Source organism: Cyphellophora europaea, assembly GCF_000365145.1.
Source record: "Cyphellophora europaea CBS 101466 unplaced genomic scaffold supercont1.2, whole genome shotgun sequence".
Taxonomy (NCBI): domain Eukaryota; kingdom Fungi; phylum Ascomycota; class Eurotiomycetes; order Chaetothyriales; family Cyphellophoraceae; genus Cyphellophora; species Cyphellophora europaea.
In genome coordinates, this window is record NW_008481808.1 from 3130401 (window position 1) to 3153265 (window position 22865).

At 53.0% G+C, this 22865-nt stretch overlaps 12 protein-coding genes across 12 annotated transcripts; 6 read left to right on the plus strand and 6 right to left on the minus strand.

Annotated features, from left to right (window-relative positions):
• Nucleotides 1-101: 101 nt before the first annotated feature.
• Nucleotides 102-1028, minus strand: HMPREF1541_02687 (uncharacterized protein; the record flags this gene model as incomplete). Its single annotated transcript, XM_008717042.1, has 1 exon — nucleotides 102-1028. The coding sequence occupies one exon, from the start codon at nucleotides 1026-1028 to the stop codon at nucleotides 102-104; it is 927 nt and encodes a 308-aa protein (XP_008715264.1).
• A 696-nt stretch (nucleotides 1029-1724) lies between these two features.
• HMPREF1541_02688 (uncharacterized protein) lies at nucleotides 1725-2957 on the minus strand (the record flags this gene model as incomplete). Its single annotated transcript, XM_008717043.1, has 2 exons — nucleotides 1725-2409; nucleotides 2467-2957. The coding sequence occupies 2 exons, from the start codon at nucleotides 2955-2957 to the stop codon at nucleotides 1725-1727; spliced, it is 1176 nt and encodes a 391-aa protein (XP_008715265.1).
• Nucleotides 2958-3211: 254 nt separating this feature from the next.
• On the minus strand, nucleotides 3212-4690 carry HMPREF1541_02689 (uncharacterized protein; the record flags this gene model as incomplete). Its single annotated transcript, XM_008717044.1, has 3 exons — nucleotides 3212-4176; nucleotides 4271-4362; nucleotides 4407-4690. 3 exons carry the CDS (start codon nucleotides 4688-4690, stop codon nucleotides 3212-3214), a joined length of 1341 nt encoding a protein of 446 aa, XP_008715266.1.
• A 136-nt stretch (nucleotides 4691-4826) lies between these two features.
• On the minus strand, nucleotides 4827-7277 carry HMPREF1541_02690 (uncharacterized protein; the record flags this gene model as incomplete). Its single annotated transcript, XM_008717045.1, has 1 exon — nucleotides 4827-7277. The coding sequence occupies one exon, from the start codon at nucleotides 7275-7277 to the stop codon at nucleotides 4827-4829; it is 2451 nt and encodes an 816-aa protein (XP_008715267.1).
• Nucleotides 7278-7813: 536 nt separating this feature from the next.
• HMPREF1541_02691 (uncharacterized protein) lies at nucleotides 7814-8823 on the plus strand (the record flags this gene model as incomplete). Its single annotated transcript, XM_008717046.1, has 2 exons — nucleotides 7814-7897; nucleotides 7972-8823. 2 exons carry the CDS (start codon nucleotides 7814-7816, stop codon nucleotides 8821-8823), a joined length of 936 nt encoding a protein of 311 aa, XP_008715268.1.
• A 481-nt stretch (nucleotides 8824-9304) lies between these two features.
• Nucleotides 9305-11291, plus strand: HMPREF1541_02692 (uncharacterized protein; the record flags this gene model as incomplete). The annotated part of the gene is made up of 3 exons (XM_008717047.1): nucleotides 9305-10474; nucleotides 10538-11107; nucleotides 11160-11291. The coding sequence occupies 3 exons, from the start codon at nucleotides 9305-9307 to the stop codon at nucleotides 11289-11291; spliced, it is 1872 nt and encodes a 623-aa protein (XP_008715269.1).
• Nucleotides 11292-11962: 671 nt separating this feature from the next.
• Nucleotides 11963-13903, minus strand: HMPREF1541_02693 (uncharacterized protein; the record flags this gene model as incomplete). Its single annotated transcript, XM_008717048.1, has 2 exons — nucleotides 11963-12504; nucleotides 12553-13903. The coding sequence occupies 2 exons, from the start codon at nucleotides 13901-13903 to the stop codon at nucleotides 11963-11965; spliced, it is 1893 nt and encodes a 630-aa protein (XP_008715270.1).
• A 616-nt stretch (nucleotides 13904-14519) lies between these two features.
• HMPREF1541_02694 (uncharacterized protein) lies at nucleotides 14520-16846 on the plus strand (the record flags this gene model as incomplete). The annotated part of the gene is made up of 4 exons (XM_008717049.1): nucleotides 14520-14940; nucleotides 14965-15572; nucleotides 15626-16170; nucleotides 16216-16846. The coding sequence occupies 4 exons, from the start codon at nucleotides 14520-14522 to the stop codon at nucleotides 16844-16846; spliced, it is 2205 nt and encodes a 734-aa protein (XP_008715271.1).
• Nucleotides 16847-17142: 296 nt separating this feature from the next.
• HMPREF1541_02695 (Kae1-associated kinase Bud32) lies at nucleotides 17143-18144 on the plus strand (the record flags this gene model as incomplete). Its single annotated transcript, XM_008717050.1, has 1 exon — nucleotides 17143-18144. The coding sequence occupies one exon, from the start codon at nucleotides 17143-17145 to the stop codon at nucleotides 18142-18144; it is 1002 nt and encodes a 333-aa protein (XP_008715272.1).
• Nucleotides 18145-18221: 77 nt separating this feature from the next.
• HMPREF1541_02696 (uncharacterized protein) lies at nucleotides 18222-19136 on the minus strand (the record flags this gene model as incomplete). Its single annotated transcript, XM_008717051.1, has 1 exon — nucleotides 18222-19136. One exon carries the CDS (start codon nucleotides 19134-19136, stop codon nucleotides 18222-18224), a length of 915 nt encoding a protein of 304 aa, XP_008715273.1.
• A 401-nt stretch (nucleotides 19137-19537) lies between these two features.
• On the plus strand, nucleotides 19538-20205 carry HMPREF1541_02697 (uncharacterized protein; the record flags this gene model as incomplete). Its single annotated transcript, XM_008717052.1, has 4 exons — nucleotides 19538-19548; nucleotides 19603-19636; nucleotides 19712-19829; nucleotides 19904-20205. 4 exons carry the CDS (start codon nucleotides 19538-19540, stop codon nucleotides 20203-20205), a joined length of 465 nt encoding a protein of 154 aa, XP_008715274.1.
• Nucleotides 20206-21374: 1169 nt separating this feature from the next.
• Nucleotides 21375-22510, plus strand: HMPREF1541_02698 (uncharacterized protein; the record flags this gene model as incomplete). The annotated part of the gene is made up of 2 exons (XM_008717053.1): nucleotides 21375-21380; nucleotides 21440-22510. The coding sequence occupies 2 exons, from the start codon at nucleotides 21375-21377 to the stop codon at nucleotides 22508-22510; spliced, it is 1077 nt and encodes a 358-aa protein (XP_008715275.1).
• Nucleotides 22511-22865: the final 355 nt, after the last annotated feature.

A 22865-nucleotide genomic window follows, 5' to 3' on the forward strand; every position in this document is an offset into this window, starting at 1 on the left:
CCCATTCTAGCTGGCCGCGCCTGAGCCGCTCCGAATCCCAACTCACACTCTCCCCACCAGGTTCAAGCATGATCTCATCCCTCGGCCCGCTCTGCTTGCCTTTAATTCGCCTGCTGTGCATGCTCTGAGTCCGCCTGCTCTGCTTCAATACGGATAACGTTGAAAGCTTTCCCAACATGGACTTTCTTGATATGTCTGATCACACTGTCATACCGCATCAACATCTTCGAACAGCCCTCAATGCCACACTTGTACTTTGTGCCCTTGTGCGACTCAAGGTGCCGCTGCAGACCACTGGACGTCGCATAGGTCTTGTCGCATACCGTACAGGGATGAGTCTTCTTCGAAACTGATGCCTGGGAAGTCGAGGTAGAGGGAGATGCGAAGATGGCAGACGGCTTCGCAGCACCAGGAGCAACGAGATATCGAGGACCGGTAGGCTCGAGTGCCAGGCTCATGGCAATGGCGTTGTGATGATTACTATTGGCTGAGTTGTTCTCGCTGCTGTCACTGCCCTCTTTGCCAGAGGCGGGTTCATCGCCATTTCTTGCTGAGGGAGAGTTATCGGAGTTATTGTGGTCGTTAGTCTCGGGCGACGGAAGTTGAGCGGAAACACCAAGTTGCTCTGTCATGGGCGCCTCGGAAGGTGCAGTGGGTGTCTGCGGGCCAACGTCTCCGGCATAGATGGGTGGGTAGGTATAGGTACGTAGATGGCGCTGCTGCTCCGGAGTATTCTGCAGCATCTGTGCTAGATCCGTATCTGGTTGCGAGTACGCTTCTATGCCAGGAATAGGCTGATAAGGCCGAGGTCTCGGAAGATGCTGAGGAATGTATTGATGAATACCTCTCCACTCCAAGAATTGAAGTTGAGGCATTGGGATGAACCCTGGATAGCTCGAGTCGGACGCTTGCGCGGTTTCCATCGGACCAGATGTTGACAGTTGCGATTGGAGCTGTTGGCCAAGCCAATGCTGACGGAGAGGGGAGTTATCTGGCACATATTTCGTATCTTCTCCGCTATTTGCCATGTCGTAGAATGGACTGTCGGGTGACTCTTTGAACAATCAAGAGACGGAAGGGGGAGTCAAGTTGCTGCGTTAGGTCAAGGTCATGTTCATCTTGGCCATAGCAGATGACTTCCCGTCGCCATGGTGACTCTTCAGGCAGTCGAGGCAGGTAGGTAGGTGACGCGAATGTCAACAAGCATAGTGAAGCAGAAAAGAGAAGGCAGGCTTTATGTGCATTCAGGCATTACTCATTCGATGAGTTCAGAGGTGACAGTCGGGCAGGTTGATTGAATCCGACGCTTCGTACCATAGCGTCGTCCAGCATCGACGATGCAAAAGGTGCATGGCTCCGAACCCCAACTCTTATTGAAAACTAATCAGCTCAGCCTTCGAGTAGGTCCTTGACGGTTGATGTTACCTAGCACAAAAACAGTCTCTGGTCTGGTCTGACGACGGGTTAACCGATGGGGTGTGTAGCTGCCACACTCCAAGCCTTCCACATTGCAACACAGCATCACCTCAGCTCTTCTGATGGCCCTGATACTTAGTCAACACCTCTTTGCCCGCTGTCGCGGTGCAATTCTCAGATGTCCGTGTCTCCAACAACACTCCTGTGTCGATACTCGTCTTCAGGGTATCTGTTCTCGAATCAGCCCCCTTTCTTGCCTAGCGTCATGACATGAATGTTCCAGACGTTGACAATTCTATGCATACGCTTCAAGGATTCCAAACATCTCCCCCGTCCCACTCATCATCGGAACCAACCTCAACGTAACCAGTCTTGAGCTTGGCAGTCCTCATAGTGCGTGGGCGAGTAGCAGTCCTGAAGCGTCGGGCAGCCTCAGCAGCCCGGGAATCCACCTTGCGTCGTCTCTCAACCTCTTTCAGCCACACTTGTCGCTTCTTGAGGCCGTCTTTAGCCTGACGATCCTGCTGGCGCCGAATTTGCTTGAGCTCTTTTGCTCGAGACAAATGTCTCTTCAGGTTTGACTCCCTAGTCCACTTCAGACGTTGCCATGAATCGCGGGTACCCTTTTTGGCATCGAAGACATGCTGCAGTGATTCCTTCTCGTCTGGCGAGCCAGCATAGTTGACATCGACCTTGGCCTTGTCGACAGCCTTACAAGCTTCGCGCCATTTGACCTTGGCGGACTCGGCTCGATCGCGCAGATCTTGGATGAGAGGCTTCTCATTGTAATCGGTGTCGTAGTAATCGAAGAAAGTCCAGTGCTTGCCAGCACTGGGTGAGCTAGGACGGTCCTCATCGGCGTCTTTCTCGGAGTCGGAAGCAAAGTAGAACGCAGCACCGCCCGCATCAGTCGTGCCCGAGCGCTGCGAAGAAGGCGGAGTCGCATAAGCTGTCTGGTCGTGCGAATGTGAGACGTCGAAGGTTTTATCGCCACTAATAAGCACGTTAGCCCTTACAGCTGGGCTTTAAAGGTTTCCCGTGATGACTTACAACCGCTCGGTGGCTGGCGTATGAGGAGGCTGGGAACTGGAACGAAGACCGGATGCGGGAGCACGGAAGTAGGGCTCGCTGGCAATATCGTCAGTACGTTCGACCTTCAGGAGAGTTTGCATGGCTAACCTAGGGCTAGCAGAACCAGCAGCTCTCTTGCGGCCTGTAAAGTTTGCACCCCAAGCAGCCCATATGTCTTCGTTGAGCTCATCATCCTCAAGATCTCGCTCTCTAGTGCCCTTGACGTTGCTCGCAGGCTTGTACGTGAGATCGTACTCGTACTTGCGTTCAGGATCCGCCAGAACTTCGTAGGCTTCTTGGACTTCCTGAAATTGAGTTAGGGCAGAGCGATCCCCTGCGTTCTTATCAGGATGGAACTTGAGCGCAAGAGCATGGTAGGCAGTGCGGATCTCCTTGCGATCGGCGTAATGAGACACCCCGAGTGCTGCGTAATGGTCCTTAGCGGTCAGGGTCGGCAAGCGGAACGCCATCTTGAAGTCTTCAAACTCAAGCGAGATCGCAAGCTAGGTCACATCCAGCAGAAGGTCAGTTGGCGTCGTACACAGCATCAAATAGGTATGTCTATTGTGAGATAGAACTAGCACTAGTTGTACATGGCGAAGTTGAAGCCACGCTGGTAGGTTGACAGTGAATGATACCAGCCGGGGCAAATTGGGATTAGGCAACAGCCAACAACGCCGTTCAAGTCGATCCGAAGTGGTGGTAGCTAGACAGCAGTGAATGCTCAGTATGACCGAAAGCCAATTCGCTGGTTCGTGGCATCGAAGACAACGCCCATGCTCCTGAAGAAGGGCTCCCCTAAGACCCATGTCCCGCGCATACCACTCTCCTCCCAATCGCGTCTGGACTCCATTCTAGTCTCGACCACAGCTCCAATGCAGTGGCCCGTGCCGTTACCCGCCTTCCCCAGGCTGAAACGCCCCCCGGCAGGACCATGGAGGGTATCTGCCCTCGATGTCTCGCCAGATATGGACGGAAAGTTCCATCCACCAAGCTCGAGAACAATGCTGACATGGTTGAGACAGGGGAAGGCGAAGAAGTTATCATGAGGAGCTGGGAGACGCATGCTACCCCCAATGGAGTCATAAAAGCGACTGACAGCCGATGGCGGTGCCAGGATGAAAGGGCACTGAACGTCAAAGAGTACCGGCTGATTTCGGAGCACTTTGACGCCATTGACCCAGACGCCGGGCATAAGTGAGGTCCACCACCCAGCTGCGCCAGACAGGTCGGACCATTTGAAGTGCTGATCAAATTTCGATCCCTCGGGCATCGCCACCTCGAGTTTTAGGTTGAGCTGCTCATCGACCCATTCCGGTGTGGCTAGCGAGTGCCCATAGTGCTGCAACTCGATCTCAGCACGTGTCTTGGCTTCTTCCACCACTTCTGCGAGAGTGCTGCCCAAGCTCAGAATGCCTGTTTCAGCATCAAGGATCGTGATAGACCAGATTGCCTCAGAAATGACCCCACTCATCCGAAGCTGGCTCACAAACTCGGCACCGGGCATACGCGAGAGCGATCCTGGAAGACCAAGGCCAAGAACGCTGCCAGAGGGAAGCAGCGTGAGAGCGGAGGTCTTAGGGGCGATACAGACTGGCAGCTGTAGTCGGACGGGGCTGGCAAGTGCATCAAGGTCGAAAAGCTCAGAGTACTGGCTACAGAGGGAATGTATGAAAGTGTTTTCGCTTGCTGCCGAATCATTAGCGCGGCCAGCGATGGGAAGGTTCAGGCGCCTTGCCCTGGCTCTGCGAGGCGAAGGTATCATATTTAGACCCAACATCACTTGTGGTCATCAGAGTGTAGAGGTCTGGACCGAGCATGTCAAGATCGAATTCGAGGTTCTGCGGAGGGTCGCCGATAGCAAGTGTGGCGTACCTGGATAATTCAGCTCCAAACACCTTCCAGTGTACACTACCTACCAAGCGCCGTCATGTCCTGGAGCTGTGAACAGATAGTCATCGTCTATAACATGATGGCCGGAAGACCACTTCCGGACAAGATGGTTATGCTCGGGTTTTCGATGGGTATGAGTGTACTTCTTCTCAACTCGTGTGAGAGTGTTGGCGAGAAGATCGAGCTTTGCAGGCTCATGGTTGGCGAAACGACCGCCCCGCCGTGACAGTGGTAGATGAATGGATGCTGCACAGATCGTTGGGAGGCAGGATAGCAGGATGAGCAGCAAGACGGTCAGGCTGAGTGGCATCATGCTGATGAATGGATCCGACTTGCGCTTTTGTGTCGCTACTTGGCAATGGTGGTGTTTGCTGGAGAAACAGGGGCGACCCTTGCGGGCTTGTGCAAATGGTTATCTATCTGAAATCTTGCATTTGATTTCGACCCTACCATGAAGTGTCCCTTTCTTGGTGCCCAGCGCCTCGTTCGTCAAAGTACTGCTCCAAATCTTCGATTTCCGACAACTTCAGGGCTTCGTCCACACTGGCTACAAAGTGTCTCTCCCCACCGCATATCTCCATGATCCCGCTTCTCTCAAAGGCTGCGAATACCTTACTCCTTCTTTTCGGTAGTCTGCAGAAGATGACTTTTGCCCCTCGCTTAACGTAATTCTCTACAATCTCCAATAGCACCTGTGTGCCCGAGCCGTCTATACTCGTGACACCGTGAACGTCGAAAATTATGTTCTTATTGCTCTCCTCCTGACGAAGTCGAGGCAGGGACGGATGCGCCTTCTCTGTACCATATTTTTCGAGACGCCTCAATCGATTCTTGAGCTCGCCCGTATTGGCGAAGGTCAGCGGCTCGGGAATTTTGACGATCAGGCAGCCCTCGACATATTCGATGGAGTCTGGAAAGTTTTCCGCATTCTCGAACTGGTTCGTGGTACCCGAGATCTTACCCAGAATTTGTATCCGAGGTTTTGTAGCGTGACGGATGAGTTGAAGGAGCGACAGCCCAATACCAAGAGCGATACCGGTCGACAGATTGTAGAAGATAGTAGCGAAGAAGATGATAGCCATCAAGCTCAGCTCAGTCCAACCCCTGATCTTCACAAAGAACTTGATATCGTGCGGGCATTCCTCGACCAGCGAATATGCGACCACGGAGACCATGGCTGACAGTACACCTTTGGGAAGGTAGTAGAACCATGGCACTACGTAGAAGACACAAATCAGAGTGATTAAGCTGAGCATGATGCTGCTCATCGGAGTTGTGCCTCCTGTGGAAGCATTGACCTTGCTCCGGCCATACCCTCCAAAGGCAGGCAGCGCCATGAAACAGCCTCCGATCAAGTTGGCAGTTCCAAGCGCAACAAGTTCCCGGTTCGCACTGATGTTCATGCCCCGTAAGCCGGTTGTTCCGTCTCCAAGACTTTTCGCCGCGACTGTAGACTCGAAGAAGCCTAGCAAAGCAATCAAAAAGGCTGTGCTCAGTGCGGTGTCGATATGCTTCATGTGCTTGATTTGGAACGGCCAATGAAATGGAATACCTGGCCCGCCGGACGATTTGACAGTGCCTAGAACTTCAAGGCCTTGCTTATCCCAGCCGAATTTCCACGTGAGCACAGCAGATGCAGCGACCACAACAAATCGATCAGGGATATACGCCACTCTTGGGTATCGAGGCTGCAAGCGCTTCTTCAGCTCTCTGAAAACCATGATGATCACGAAGCTTGACAGGGATACCGCCGCGGTCAGGCCGTGGGATTTGTTGATGTTCTGTACCAGAAAGACGAACTTCTGAACAGTGCTGCTGTGTGAGACTTCCTTGTCCGCAAGCTTCGTCAATCCCAGCTCCGGAAGGGCTTGATCAACCAAGATGACCACGCCGATTGCGCTGATGAACCCGCGCAGAAAGGGTCGGCTCAGCACGCTATCAAGAAAGCCAAGCCGCGCAAGTCCAGCAATGAATATCACGGCTCCTGCGATAGTTGTCACGACTCCCGCGACCTCGGCATTCAAAATGTTGTTGTCATCGCTTGAGCCGCTTTGATCGATGCATGTGCGGACCACAGTTCCAACCAGCAAAGACCCAGGTGCTTCAGGCCCCACTACCATCTGCGGACAGGATCCAAGGAAGGCATAGATCAACGGATTGAAGACGAACGCATACATGCCGTTTATGGGAGGGATGTGGCCAAGATTCGAGGCGTATGAGAGTGACATGGGAATGTAGAAGGACGCCATAGTGAGCGCCGCTATAAGATCGCCCTGGAACCAGGCCCACTGGTACTGGGTGATCCACCTGATGAAAGGAAAGTAGTACGAGAGGTACATCCATTTTCGCTTCCGAACACCATGAGCTCGTGCAAGTCTCTGGCTTGTCGTCATGCTCTTACTACCATCGTCTTCACTTGGCGAGGTGAAGATACCTCGCACAAAGCTGATGGGACCTTCGCCCCCAGGACTGTCAACAAAGCTAGGCTCGTAGCTGCGATAATTATCCAGGCTGCTTTGTCGGCTGTGTAGGGATCTTGCTCTCGGCGAGAATGTGCCATGGTTGCAGTTTTTCAGACCACAGACGCGACTGTGGTGATAGGTCTCAAGGAGAGCAGTTCCTTCTCCCACATCGTCGTCTGCCGTAGGCTCGTAGTCCTGTGTCGCAATGGAATCGGGTTCTGCGGTCAATTTACCTACACCGCTGCCGTCGGCGCTGGTAGGGAGCGGGCTGTCAGGATCCGCCGAGGGACCTGATATCTCGTCCGGTGATATGGCAGTGTGATTCCTCAGTCGACTGGGGTTTACCGGAACAGTGGAGTATCTTGTAGTTCCCGGACGGCGAGGCGAAGTCGGCGGACTTGGAGGATTCGACTCCGACGAGGAGTTGGTGGACATTGTGGTAGGGTCGACGCGAGTGTCATAAGAAGTCCATCCCTTTCAAATGTGGGCAGGAGCTCGTTCACTTGATTTGTACTCCAGACATGAAGACTGTGGCAGGTAGCAAAAGCCTGCGAGAAAAACCACTTGTCCCCTCACTTCTGTTACCAATAGAGAAACTCCAATTGATCATGCGGAGCAGTTACAGCAGGATGTGGTCTCTGCGGAAGAAAGTTGACCTCTTACCTAACATGCCGGCCTCATGACGCGTTTCAACAGGGGTAAATTGGGACGCCCCTCGGCTGCAAGCTTTGCACTGTTGGCGCCTAAATCTAGCTGAAGATGAGCACCCGGAGATAATGGACATAGCAGCCCGCCGCATTTGCTTGGCGATTTCACAAATTCTCTGAGTCAACCGCAGCCAAGGAGCATTGTCTTGCGGCGTACAAGTCTGTGAACCTAGACAAACAACCTGTCTCTTCCGAATTCTAGTAGACAGAGATCTTCCACAGGCTCGACTAGACGACACCGCGCCTCGCGCACCCGCCGCCAACATGACATCCGAACCAGATTCTCTGACGAACTGCCGGTTCTACGAAGAAAAGTACCCGGAAATCGAGTCGTTCGTGATGGTCAACGTCAAGCAGGCACGTTCTTTGCAGCTATAGTCTGGCGCTGGTCAGAGAATCTGAAATGCTAACACGAATGGCAGATTGCTGAGATGGGCGCGTATGTCAAACTGCTCGAGTATGACAATATCGACGGCATGATTCTTCTCTCAGAACTCTCGCGAAGACGTATCCGATCGATACAAAAGCTCATCAGAATTGGTCGTAATGAGGTGGTTGTGGTATTGAGAGTGGATAAGGACAAGGGCTATATCGATCTGTCCAAGCGAAGAGTCTCGCCGGAAGACATTGTGCGATGCGAGGAGCGATACAACAAGAGCAAATCGGTACACTCGATAATGCGACACGTTGCCGGCAAGACCAACACGCCGATCCTCAAGCTGTATGAGGAGATTGGCTGGCCGCTGAACCGCAAGTACGGTCACGCGAACGATGCATTCAAGCTTTCGATCACCAACCCCGATGTATGGAATGATGTCAAGTTCCCGAACCAGGTCGTCAAAGAAGAGTTCCAGTCGTACATTGGAAAGAAGCTCACACCTCATCCCACCAAAGTTCGATCTGACGTCGAAGTCACGTGCTTCCGATATGATGGTATCGATGCGATCAAGGACGCGTTGCGGAAAGCTGAAGCCAAGAACACACAAGATGCTGAGGTCAAAGTGAAGCTGGTGTCTCCGCCTCACTACGTTCTGACCAGCCAGTGTCTCGACAAGCAACTGGGCATTCAGCTGCTCGAGCAGGCTATCAAGGATATTGAAGCAAGCATCGAGGCTGCTGGTGGAGGCATCAAAGTCACAATGGCGCCAAAGGCTGTCACCGAGCATGACGATGCCGAACTACAAGCACTCATGGATAAGAGAGCTCGTGAGAATGAGGAGATCAGTGGTGACGAGGATGTCAGTGAAAGTGACGAGGGACCAGAAGTTGCGTAGATAGCATGGCTACTCAGGGCAATGGACGAATGAGTTATGCGCACAACTGGCCGTTGGCCATGGAACGAAGGTCCCGATGCATGCTGCGGGACGCTTAGCACGGAGCAAGTTATCATGAATGAGCAAACAAAGACACCAGCTGCCTTGGTGCTGCCCCTCACGGCTGAGCCTTGCGAGGGGCTTGATATCAAGCGAGGCTAAGCTTTCACCAATTGGGAGCCAACGTCAGATCCCGCGGTTAGAGTTGTTTAGTGGCCGCTTAGGCGAGGAGAAAAGCAAGGCAGCACGCTTCGACAGAGCTTTCAGCTTTGATGTCGTACTAGAAACCAGTGGTAGCACAGATAATTCTTTTAGAGGCTCAAGTTGCTAGCCGTTATTGCAGCTCACGGGACCTGATTGCCTCACACCTGAGGAATTGTATACCCAGGTCATCAGAGCTCCCATAACCTAGTATCAACGCTGCTGGTAACCTGCGCGTCCAATGCGCTGGCAAAAGTTGATCCCGGGCTGGGGCAAAGACCGCCACCTCCACGGATGGGGCGAGGAGACAAGACGCCTCCTCCCGGCACATAGCCATGATCTCGCGCCTTCCGCCTTCCCAGCAGGCGAGGTCACCAAGATTGCTTTACGCCTGAAGTACCAGATCGAAGAAGTCATTCCCATCGAGCTTCCCGAAGAGAAAGTCACGAGCGCCAACAGTCCCATCATCACCCATAAGGTTGTTCTCACCGCCAAAGAGGCTGGTGGCCAGGACTATGCCGCGGCTGTCGTCTACTGCTTGCTGGTCTGCAAGCGCTGGTTTAAGCGGCAAGCCATGCTCGAACTGTGGGACGCGGACCTGCACAACGTGCGCGCTATTGCCGCTGAGGTCATTGCTAAGCGCATAATTGAGGCCGAGGAGAACCAGGACTATCTTCTGCAGGACGTCCTGCTCAAGCGCTTTTCCATTGTCCGCGACGGGCACGAGACCGAGCCCGCAAACGTTATTGAACGCGCTGTGGACCTGCACGCGCTCGAAGTTACCGGCTCTTCCGGCTACCAGAAATGTGTCAAGTATCTCTGGCGTGGCTGGCTGCAGCAGGACGATAAGAACGCGGGCACATTCGTGCCCTTTAAGGGCCGCGACGATACGAGCTACTGGGCACACTTTAACCCCGATCGGATGCGCACACCCCTCTATCAGAACACCCTGCAGATCTCCATCTCGTTGATCTATCTGGGGCTCTACACCGGCGCCATTAACACTGTCAACGAGGACGGCGATCTCGACGTCGTCGAAGGCATCCTCTACCTCATGACGGCCGGCTTCATTTTCGATGAATTCGCCAAGTTCTGGAAGGTCGGCATCTATTACTTCAGCTTCTGGAATGCGTTCAACAGCTGCCTCTACGCGCTGTTGACTGCCTCGTTCGTCATCCGGATGATGGCCATCGCGCACTCACCCGATGAAGATGACGAGCGCCGCGTCGAACTAAACCGCTTGGGTTATCACATCTTTGCTTTTTCTGCACCCATGTTCTGGATGCGTCTGCTCCTCTATCTCGACACGTACCGCTTCTTTGGAGCCATGCTTGTTGTCCTCAAGGTAATGATGCGCGAGTCGCTAATTTTCTTTGCCTTGCTCATCGTCGTGTGCATCGGTTTCCTACAGGTAAGCCCCTCCTGGAATCCTTCTATCTGATTGATATAGATTATCTCACTATACCTTTGACAGGCATTCATCGGCCTCAATCAAGTCGAGGGCAACGACTCGATCACCAGCTTCATTCTCCAAGCCATGGCCAACTCCGTGATGCAATCGCCCGAATTCGACGGCTTCGATGACTACGCCGCGCCCTTCGGCCTGATCCTCTACTACATCTTCACCTTCGTCGTCATGGTCATTCTGCTCAACGTGCTCATCGCACTCTATAATTCCGCCTACGAGGACATCACCGGCAACGCCGACGAGGAGTACATGGCACTCTTCGCCGCCAAGACCATGCAGTTCGTGCGCGCGCCGGACGAGAACGTCTTCATCGCACCCTTCAACCTCATCGAGGTCTTCTTCCTCATCCTGCCGTTCGAGTGGTGGATGGACGACCATACCTATGAGCGTTTGAATCATTACGTCATGGGAATCATTTACAGTCCCTTGCTGGTGTTCACGGCTGCGTACGAGGCCCGGGAGGCAAAGAAGGTCAAGTTCAATCGCAAGCGTGGGGAGGAGGATGATGACACGATCGAGGAGTGGGAGCAGATGGAGGAGGAGCAAGGGACGGACAGCGAGGAGTGGGCTAAGAAGGTGAGTTCCTGGTGCAAACTTGTCTCGTCCTTGCTGACATTTTCGCCTTTAGGTTGCGGCCACGAAGCCGGATGTCGAGGTCGACATCGATGTGGTGGAGATCAGGGAGCTGAAGCAGCAGGTCAAGGAACTGAAAGAAATGATCCAGGCCTTGAGCAAGGACGTCGTGGGCAGCAAGTCCTAAAATAGTGATTGAGTCAGGTGTTGGGCAGCGATAATTGGTACGGCGTATAGTGTAGGCTTATGTACGAGTTGTGCATCAGCCTCTGGAAAATTGACATATAATGAGGTAGTTTGCATCCAGTGGTGAAAGTGTGGCCTTGGACACGATTGTTCACGTCCTACAATTGCACGTACGGTACCCCCAACTCGTCATTACCGTGAGTATGACACTCAGGCACGATTGCAGCCCGATGAGAACGTCAAGGGCACGAAAGAGGAGTTGAGAAGTCATTGTTCTATTGACTTGGGCCATAAGATACTCAGCTTATGAATATGAATCTGAATCGACAACCCACACAGAGTCATTGTCAACATCGCTGGAGCTACTTGGCTCGTTCCGCAACATCCAAAATGCCTCTATGTACTACTCTATGACTTGCGCGTTCTTGTTTGGGAATAGTACTGATCCCTCAAAGCTTTCGAACGAGCAACGACAGTAAAGCCTATCCTGTGCAAATCATCAGCTCCACCACTTATGCTCGTTTCAAGCTAGACGCTCGTCCTGTCGGGGATTCGTAATAGCCAACCGCTTCACCAGGTTCAACGTATTCTTGTGAGCTACTCATCCTCTTGCAGAAGCTGCAATTTTGGGGCCATGATAATGGCTCCAGGTATCGGCTCCACACAACCATCTTAGATTTTGGGATCGAAGATGTAAGCTGAACCAGGGAATATGAGCTGATGGTTCCCGAAGGCGCCACCATAAGCTGCCTGAAAGCGGCCTGTCAGTTGGGGAAACATGGACATCAGGACAACGCGCTCCGCAGCTTGCTCTCCTCCTCGCGTCGAAACCGTAAACTTGCTGAGAGGTAGTGGGAAGCTGAATGTGTAGTCTCCGCCAGCGCTGTCCATGGCCGCTCGCAGCCTCAAGGCCGATGCGAATATGTCTCTGATCTCGATGTCCCATTCTTCCTTCCAGGTGGGCTTCAGGAGATCTGGCGTGGTACCCGAAGTGTCCATGGAAGCGACCGCTTGAGTAACGGGAGCAGCAGCATGAATGGTATCAAGCCGACTACATCTTTCGACATGTTGCCGCCCACAAAGCAGCGGCAGCAGCTGCTGGTCAAGACGCTCTCGCATGACTTCGGCCTTGTCTTGGACCTGTGGTTTCACCTCAGTCTCCACATAGTTCTTGACCACTTGGTCAGCAATATGTGCAGCGCCTCCATAGTGTACTACAAAGGTTAGTTGGTGTGGGTTTCAATTGTTCAGGGGTCGCTCACGTTTTCCAAGATGCCTCACCCAGTATTCTTGTGTCAGCTTGAATTCCGCCGACAACGAAGTCGGCTTGAGCGCCCACTGCGTCACGGCAGCTCCAACAACCGCACAAGCCAACTCTTCAAGACGTGGCGAGTTCTGGGCTGCCACGTTGGTCAGCTGCGCGAATCCTGTCATAGCATCCCCACTGCTTAGCAAAGAGTTCACCAAGCCGTGAATTCCTGGCATATTCTCTAGCTCCATGGCTGTGACTGGGAGATCTGCGACCACCTTGGAAGCACTCAGACGATCTTGTACAGTTCGAACGATGGCAACTCGAATGTTCTCCATCTCCTCGCTGAAGCCCAGGATATTGGGACTGCTCTTCAGTCGGCTGAAGTCGGCTAAAGCCTCAAGCCTTCTAGCGATCTTGTTCTCTGCGTCACCTCTAGTGCTTTGCAGTGGTTGTTTTGTCTGAGCAACGTGTGTCGCGAACGGTGTCGCTTGCTTCACAGGCTGCAAGTCGACTTCTTCATCATCAATCGCTGCTGCTGATAGTTGGGCCTCTTCGTCAACTTGCTCTTGCGAGACTTCACCCGTCAGCATTGATGACAAGACCGTCGGATCCGAGATCTTCTTGCGGCGTTTGTTGGAGACTGTCTCTTGATCGTTCTCATTTGTCCGCTTTCTGCCAGTCGTGGGACCCGACACATCTGGGGCAGCATCGTCTTGATCTCCTGGCACAAGCCCCGAAGAGTCACTGGAAATCTCGATAGTATCCTCAGTCAAGCCAGATCTCTCGCGCGGCAATGATGACGGTCTCTTTGTAGAATGGCGGAGGACTAGCGGAACGCCCTTGTTGGTCGTCTTTGAGATGACTTGCTCTTCATGCGAGGGTTCATCCTCGCCGCTGTCAGCTTCTTCTGAGTGATCCTCAAGCGGAAGGTCGAAGGGGTCGAATCCAGCATCCCATCTCCCTCGCTCTTCGGGTGTCAAGACACTCTCGTTGTAAGATTTGATGTTGACAGCTTTGGTACCGTGCACAAAGAGGTCTTGAAGAGAATAATGCTCCCATTTTGTGGTGGCCTGCCCACGTCTCGTAGTGCCTCGCGTGGGCCAACCCTTGCGCTGCAGGGTTTCGATTTTCATTCTGATCTTCTCTGCTGAATGGTCTTTGCGCCGTGGTGCAGGTACCTTCTCAAAGAGCTCTCGTCGGATTTCCTCACAAGCATGGAGCCTAGTGTTGGGATTTTGGAGCGGACTCTCTTTGCCTTTGGTTTTGCTAAGGTACTGGAATAGGACTCGGTACATCTCATGGCTCCAATGCGCAGTCTTTGCACCAGAGGATCCCTCAAGCTTTGTATCGTTGTCCGCCATGGTTGATATAGCTGGTGAAGACAAGCTCTTAGTGGAAGGTCGACGCTGACATCAACGGCAGCAATCGAGCACAGTGACGCTTGCAGCCGGCTTTTGGAAGATGTGTAAGATAGTCGATGTGCTTAAGTGTTGACAACGTGGACTCAGGTCGAAAATTCTGCAGGTTGCGAGAACTTGAAGTCAGAGCTCACTCGCAACATTCACTTACAACTGAAGGCTGCAGCCTGTTTGGCTTGACCTGAGTCGGCCTTCACAACAAGATCGCTTTCGACTTAAGGGCTGATCTTCTCTGCCCAGCAACAGCATGTGATCTTCTCGACTTCATACTTCGATTCTATTTATTCGACTCATACCCGGCTGTCGTTTCGGTTGATACAACCATCGACGGTCGCCTTCTAGATACCTAGAAGGTCTTCGGTGATGTTACTCTGGATGCAATCTTCTTTCAATTGAAAGTCCACAAGGCACGTTTTAGTATCAATCACTTCCACTTTCGACTATTGGCCACTCAGCTTGGTACACCAGAGCTGTATGCCTATCTTCTCAGAGCTGTGGATCACCTGTTGCCTACATACATGAAAAGTGAGCGCACAGCCTGGAGAATATTTTCCCAACCATGCACTCCTCCATCAGATGTGGCGCCTGCATAGCCTCGGGCCGGCGACTATGTGACTTCGACGAAGCGCTCAAGATGTGCACTGGGTGTGCCAACCGAAAGTTGAAATGCGACTACTACCAGAAACTCCAGCACAGCCGCAAAGACAAACCTCTCAAGGCGATCTACGCTACCATAGAGCCAACTAAGATCGAGCGATTGGAGTATCTACTCAACAAAATCAAACAGTCTCCTCCTCCGCCACCCGCAACAACACACAATGCTACACCTCCTTATAATCTTCTGTTCGATTCTAACTACGAGCTGCTATCCGGTACCGACTTTGGAACGCTTAACTCTTCGACCAGTTTCAAGATTACTCGCACGAATGCCACACTGCGCCCTGACCAGCCGTTCATAACGACGAAGATCTTGGTCCAAGGTTCATTCCGCTAACCCACTCAAGCCTCTGTCGTAGAAGACGGTGCAGGTGGCTTTTGCTTGACCTTCAAGAACGATGAGGACTCGGCCCACGATGTTGAGCGAAATGAAGTATTCCGCTTCCCAAAGCTTCACTTGATTCCCAGGGGCGAGATGGAGACAATGGGATATAAGGGATTTGTGAGAGACGTGCAGTGCCGTAACGAAGCTTTGTTGGCGAAACTCGAGCACGAGAAGAGGTTGCCCGCCCACATCCAATCAATGACCGATGTACTCCTCGAAACATTGCGACACCTCTACCGCACCATCAAAGACGGGATCAAGAACGAATCCGGCATGACAGAAGAGCAGGTCAACTGGATATTGAGGTACAAGACTCGATTCGTTGTTGCTTGCCCTGCTCTGTACCCAGACTATGTGGTTGCCAAGTTCCAGTCTCTCCTTGTTCAGGCTGGGTTCACCCAGCCAGAGATTCGGGGCGAGCCAAAGCTCAGTCTCGCTATTCATGCGCACGAGCAGGAGGCACAGCTACCATTGAGCCAAGATGGCGAAGTTGACACAACCACTGTGCAGGGCCTTCGCAGTCTTGTAGGTCTGACACTGGTTTTGGTCGATATCGGTTGTGGCACTACGGTGAGTCCAGATTCAGTAGTACAGTATTGACACATAGCTAACACTTATTGCAGGACATATCGCAGATGGTGCTTACCGGACTCTATCCCAAGATGACGTTCAAGGCCGTTGCTGTAGGCACCGGATCACTGAGCGGCAGTCAGCTTCTGAACCAGTACTGCAAAGAGTCTATTCGAGCTCTGCTCGGTGATCATTTGGCTGTGTGCGCAAAGGCATGCTCCTATTCTGAAGAAGACATCTTGGACATGTTTGAGCTGGGCTTCGAGCGCCCGAAACGCAAATTCTCATCCGAAAATACGACCCCGATGAAGATCTACCTCCCGCACGGTTCGAAGCAGCTGCCTATATCAGACCGCTTACCAGAGCTGGCCCCCACATTCATCAAGTTGAACAAGAAACAGTTGCAGGCGATCTTTGACAGATACATCGCCGAGCTGATCAAACCTATTCAAGCACAACTGGATCTAGTCAACGGTAGCCCTGGTGCATGGCCAGTCCTGGTCTTCTCCGGGGGCGGAAGCCTAATCCCATACATCCAGGAGAAGATGAAGAAGCAATTTGAGGGTAGATATCCGATCAAGTTCCCTAACGACGCCGAGTGAGTACGTTCTCCCAGTCTGGCTCCACTGCTAACACTGCTCAGCCGCTCTACGGTTGCTGAAGGTGCTGTACTTGCTGCTCAGGACCCAGAGATTGGCACCCGCAGCTTCGCTCGTACTGGCTACGGTGTGTGTCAGAATATGGAGTACAACCCAGAGCTCCATGCGGAGACCGAAGCGATAGACGCGCCAGACTATCTCAACTACTCGAGCCAGAAACAGGTTGAGGGCTGCTACTTTCCCGTCATCAAGCCTGGAGAATCTGTCGCAGGTGCGGGAATGGAAGGCTGGCTCGAAATCAACGAGAGCGACCTTTCCATCAACAAGGACGGAACTAGGTGGTTCAATATTCGAACAGACATCTACCAGCCTGCAACAGACAAGCTTGCGAAGAAGAAGGACTGGAAGGCGGGAGACCAGGTCAAATATGCCTACAAGCTGGGGATGAATATCAGAAACGATCAGCTCAAAGTGAGACCGGTCGAAGGTGTCTACACCATCAGCTATCGCGCGGTGCCGATGTGGGATGGCCTCTGCCTGCGATGGTTCATGGTCGTGCACCCCAACGGATACTTTCCCGAGAAGGACTATGAGGATTACCATTACGTGAAGGGCTGCTTTGTTGCTGAGATCGAGATGAAGGATGCTCAGGTGCGTCAAGATGATGAGGAGTAGGACGACAGTGAGGAGTGGGAAGTTGGCGATGATACCGCCGGTAGGTGTGTGCATGCCATGAGCTAAAGCGCTGCTCGGGGCCCCTGAATACGACCGCCTGATATGCGAGTCATGACAATGAAGTCATCACGATCACTGACTCGTGCCAAATATTCTTCCTGCACCCTCTTGCGTTGCATACCCGTGTACGATCCCACATCTCTAGACCCGTAGCACGGGGCAGTCCAGCTGTACCGACGAGACACAGGTATCTCAGCGCACCAGTCTCTAATCTTTGTGCACGACAGCCCTCCACTATGGCCGAAGTCCACCCCAACAACGACCCTCCAGCACCATCAACACACGACACTCCCGCCTCACACTCCGCCCACCCTCTCCCCTACCCATTCACAACCACCACACCCCCACCAACGCTGATAGCCCAAGGCGCCGAAGCCCTGCTGTACCGCACCTGCTACCTTGACCCCTCCAGACCCGCGGCCCTGAAAGTGCGCCCCAGCAAAAAATACCGGCACCGCATCCTCGACGAGCGCCTCACCAAGCAGCGCGTGCTCGCGGAGGCGCGCGTGCTGGTCAAACTCGGCGGCGTGGCTGACAGAGAGGGCTGGGCTGTGCCGGCGGTGTGGGGAGTAGAGTGGGATGTTGGGCGGAAGGTGAGGGGGCTGCCAAGGGAGATTAGGCCTGTGGGGCAGACGGGTGCGGGGACTATGGAGGGAGAGGAGGTCGCGGAGGAGAGTGGCGAGAGCAATGGGAAAGGGGCGTGGTTGCTGATGGAGTGGGTGGAGGGGAAGACGGTTAAGGAGTTGGTGAGGGAGTGGGATGCGTGGTGGCGGGGGAAGGGGCTGACAGCACAGGAGAAGGCCGAGGGTGAGGAGGAGATGAAGGGCTTGTTGAGGAGGATGGGAAGGGCAGTGGCGGGAATGCATGCGAGAGGGGGTGTGGTGCATGGGGACCTGACGAGCAGTAATATCATCATTCGGCGGGTGGGTGCTACGGCGGATGGAGGGGGCCAAGTCGAGCAGGCAAATGTAGGTGGGAGGCCAAACTTGAGCGGAGAGGTGGTGCTCATTGATTTTGGATTGGCGACGCAGGCAATTCAGGATGAGGACCGGGCGGTGGATTTGTATGTGCTTGAGAGGGCGTTTGGGTCGACGCATCCTCGCCAGGAGCAGTGGTTCGACCAAGAGGTCCTACAGAGCCAAGAGGGGTACAGAGGTGTGTGGAAGGGCGCGCCTATTGTCCTCAAGCGGCTAGACGAAGTGCGGTTGCGAGGAAGAAAGAGAAGCATGATCGGATGAACCCCGAAGCTATGATTGAAGGACGACAAAACACCTACCAACGCCTTGCTGGAGAGGATACTTTCGGAGGGTAGCCCTCACTGGGCAAGTGACGCCTTGTCCTCGATGCAAGTACCAAGCTGCGCCACTGCGAAGTATCCCTTGTTCTCGATCACTCCACGATCTTTGACGACTGCGGTATACTTGATCACCCACTGAGGCTCAATGTCACCCTTCAAACCCGCATCTTCGTCTCCGGCATCGGATCCCGCTGCGATGATGCGGGCACCCTGCTGACCGGGTCCTAACAACTCTCGAGTTGTACCGGGTGGCAGAATGTCGGTGCAGTCGTTATGCGTCAGCAGCTCGATGTTGTGCTCCTTCGCATACATGATCAGGGTCTTAGGCACGACGCAACAGTCCTTGACGTTGATCTGATCAACGCTTGGGCGGATCTTGACCTCGGGCAGAAACCTCTCCAATCGAGTTGAGCTGAACTCAGACAGACCGAGTTGCGATATCGTACCCTTTTCATGCAGGGCCTCGAGCACCTGCCATGTCTTTATTTGGGCCTCGAAGCCCTCGTCCTCGCTATTCCCACTGTCCTCTTCATCGACAGAGGCCTCCTCTTCACCATCGTCATCGGCATCGAAGCTGACGCCTGGATAGCTCACGATCAAGAGATCGATGCTTGACACACCAAGCTCTTTCAATACCAACTCGATCGCGTCTCTAGTATGTCTGCAACGTCTCGAAGACGGAATACCAGGTAGATAGAATAGTTTCGCAGTGATATCGTACGACTCGCGTGGTTCACTCAAGGGCGTGGGTCGCCATGAAGGAATGTATATATCGTCTCCTTCCTGTTTCACCCACGCTGGCAGGCTACTTGAGGCTGGACTGCCACCCTCATCCGAGACATGAATGTCGAAGTTAGAGTGGAGGGAATTAATCAGCTCAACATTGGATTTCGAGAAAGTCGGTCGCCGGAGCACCGCCTGCCCCGACGACATTATGTTGCTAATGCTTTGTCAATATACAGCGTCATCAGCACGTGTTGTCTTAGGCTTACGATGTCGAGAGTATAAGTTTCATCTTGTCCGCCAGGCGGTGATCTCGGAGTCAAGTGAGACTGGTCACGCAAAGGCTTGCCGGCAGCTTGCTTGCGGCCAAGACGGAGCCAGGAAATTGACCTGCACAGATTATAATCTCGGTCAGGTTGTCTCTAAGAGGGTCGTCAGGCTGGTCACTCAGCAGAGGATGTTAGGTGGTGGTCCGGCGGATTCAGAGTCGCAGCGGCGGGGCATTCGCGGAGATTTTATCCGGAGAAAGTGCGCGCTGGAGGCACCACTTTTCGTACTTGCTCCTTGACACTCTCACGCTTCTTCACCACCGCACCATCTGGCCCAGCAGGATGCCTGTCAAGTACGATATACTGATGGTGGGAGCTCTGGACGATCTTGACTGACTGGCTTTTAGCTACCTAATCTTGCTCAGCCGCCAGGGCAAAGTGGTTAGCAACCCCCCATGGTCACCCACTTTCCTACCAAAATACATAGGCTAATCTCAAATTTTACCTCTTCTACAGAGACTTGCCAAATGGTTCGTCACGCTGTCTCCAAAGGACAAAGCAAAGATTGTTCGCGATGTGTCCCAGCTGGTCCTATCTCGAAGGACACGCATGTGCAATTTCCTTGAATACAAAGGTCAATCCTCCTTGCTCCATCCCGAGCCACAATGTGTCCTTGAAGAGTGTGATCTAATACTGCTCTCTTTACAGACAGCAAAGTCGTCTATCGTCGATATGCTTCGTTGTTCTTCATTGCCGGCTGCGACTCCACAGACAACGAACTGATCACCCTCGAGATCGTTCACCGCTACGTTGAGCAAATGGACAAGTACTATGGCAATGTCTGCGAACTAGACATCATCTTCAACTTTCAAAAGGCATACTTCATACTGGATGAGTTGCTTCTCGCTGGCGAGATGCAGGAAAGCAGCAAGAAGAATGTTCTCCGCTGCATCAGCCAAGAGGACAGCCTCGAAGACATGGAGGTAAGTGATGTTAGGGCTGTGCTCTGATATTGTACCATGTGCACCTCGCGCTCTCACGTTTGTTCATTGTTTGGATTGCGCACTCCTCCAGAGGTCTCTTGGACTAATGGCGAGTTTCGTCGATCTCACAGGTCGAAGAAGAAGTCACCAAGATTATGTGAAAAAGCGACGCTTCGAAAAGTGCGCTATCAAAAGAAGGACAACAAACTACGCCGCATCCATTTCGTTCTGAATTCGATTTGTGTTTTGAACGACCAGCGATCTAATACCTGCTTTTACAGGAGGTCGAAACGAACCTCAAAGGCGTTGGTTTGATGTGACTGGAGGGGATGAAGAAATCAAACCAACTCAATGAATCCTTCAAGCATAGCGATGGCGCCTGGCGACGGTAAGAGTGGGTAAGCAGATATACTGTACTCTGTGGCTTTGCAAACAAGGTCAGATATCACGATCCTCGGCCGAGGCGTGACCAGTGTATACAGCGATCGAGCTACGCCGGCGTGCAGCTCAGGCGGACAAGAAATCAATCGTCACACGCAAGCTCATCCAGCCCGACTGTCACTTCTGTCGCTGAGCAGCAGGGCCGAAAGTCTCGTCTCGGTCATGCCATGTTCTCGTTTGAATCTGAACACCTGACTTGCGCCTACTGACATCAATTCCCAATGCACGTTGACAGCAAAGCAGGCTTCTCACAACGGCCTCGACAACATGTTCTGGCCACTGCCCGGTTGCCTGAGTGCCATCATGCCACGTTCGCCACTTGTGATTGGTCACACGGCTCTTTCTCCACCTTGGCTTGGCCCGACGACCTCACGCCTCGACCGCAACCCCTCTCGATTGACCTCCTCCTCGCTGCCATACCTTCTACTCATCACTGCTATGGATACTCGTCAAACAATTACTGCCTGCTAGACGGTCTCCGTCTAGCTACTTGACTTACGGTAGAGCCGTCTCTGCAGCCAGCCGGGATAACTCCACAAGTAATCATCTAGTTTGTCAGGTCAGACAAGCCCATCACACACCCAACAAAGAGCAAACGATCCATTGTGGCCTTGAATGCGCCAGACTGTTACAAATCTACTCTATACAACCCAAACCGCCTTGCGATTGCATCCAAAGCGCGTGTCACCCCGCTTATCTGGCTCAGACTGCGATGCGCCTGCTAGGCTGACGCAGCTGCTCGGTAATCCGCCATCATGAAGGTTAGTCGCCTAGTCATCGCGCCAATGCTTTTTATGCATCGTACTGACTTCCCGTGCAGTTCATGCCTAATCGCGATCTCGATATCGTTACCTCCGCGCTCAATTTCTCTACCCCTGATCTGCATATAGTTGGAGGATGCGATCTCTATACTACAAAAGCCGCCGGAGGCGACAAGAAGCTCTACAAGAACATTGAAAATGGACTGGAAGCGCAATACCAGGCGAAGCTTAACCTGTCGTATTCTCTCTCACCGCCGCAAGCCAAGCTCATGGCTCCGAGCCTGAATCTCAGCCGCAGCAGTCCATTCGGAAATCTAGACAAGATAAGCTCCAGAAGAACGTACGCATACCTAATAGCGACGCTCAACGCGAGCCATCCGGACTACGATTTCTCGCATACGCTGCGGCCAACCGACTTCAAGAGAGAGAAGAGTCTGCGCGCGGTGATAAACAACATCGACTCTACACTGTACAACCTGCGACCTCGACCAATGAACTCGTATCTGGTCCCTGGACTGAAGCCCGGATCTGTTGCACCGCCTCCGGGGCAGATGGGCTGGGGCCCCGCAATGTGGGGCCTGATTGATCAACAGATGAGTTTGAAGGAGTGCAACATCTATCGTTACGCACCCGATCTCGACCCGTTCGAGGACGACGAAGATGGCACAATATGGTCTGTGAACTATTTCTTCTTCAACAAAGCTCGCAAGCGCGTGTGCTACTTGTATCTCCGAGGCATCAGTGCTCTTACACATGACGACAAAGACGGCCTGATGACGCCAATCAAGACGAAAAGACTCGCAGATGATGAAAGTGACGGTTGGTTAACCCCCGATCTCGGCGCACGAAAGCGAGCACGTTACTGGCTAGGCAATCGCGATGGCGTTGAAGTCGCCGACCCCGATTATGAACCCGGGACTGCGGTCCTCGGCGCCCCAATTGGTGTACCCACCACGTCTGAGGAAAGAAGTGACGAAGAGATATTCGGTCCGCCGCCGAGACCGGTCGTTGATGAGAACCACAATTACCTTCTGAGTGACGAAGAGACGCGTAGCGTGCGGAGCGTGAGCAAGTCGACGATGCGAGGCACGAGTGAGGAGGTTGTTGGTCCCATGGAATTGGGAGTTTAAGCTTGTTTACGGCACCGGCGTTCTATTGGAGTGTATTATTAATGATACCATGCAGCATGGCGTTCAGGCCGGTGAGGGCGGCTTCGACACGCTATGTACGAACATGTTTGAGCAAGCCATCCAATGCTTGTGTTAGTGGTTGTTGGAATGAGGCGACTGGCAGAACACTTTCTTTGTAGCTCGATTACGGTTTCTACCATTAATGTCCTGTGCTATCTATTTTACTGCGGCCTCTCTTGTTCCCTAAGATGTCCGAGGCGATCAGACATGTGCTTGGTCTTTCAGGCAACGTCACTCATTCTCGCCGTTCCCCACACAATCTGATTGGACCAACGCTCAACGACACCTCGCCGCA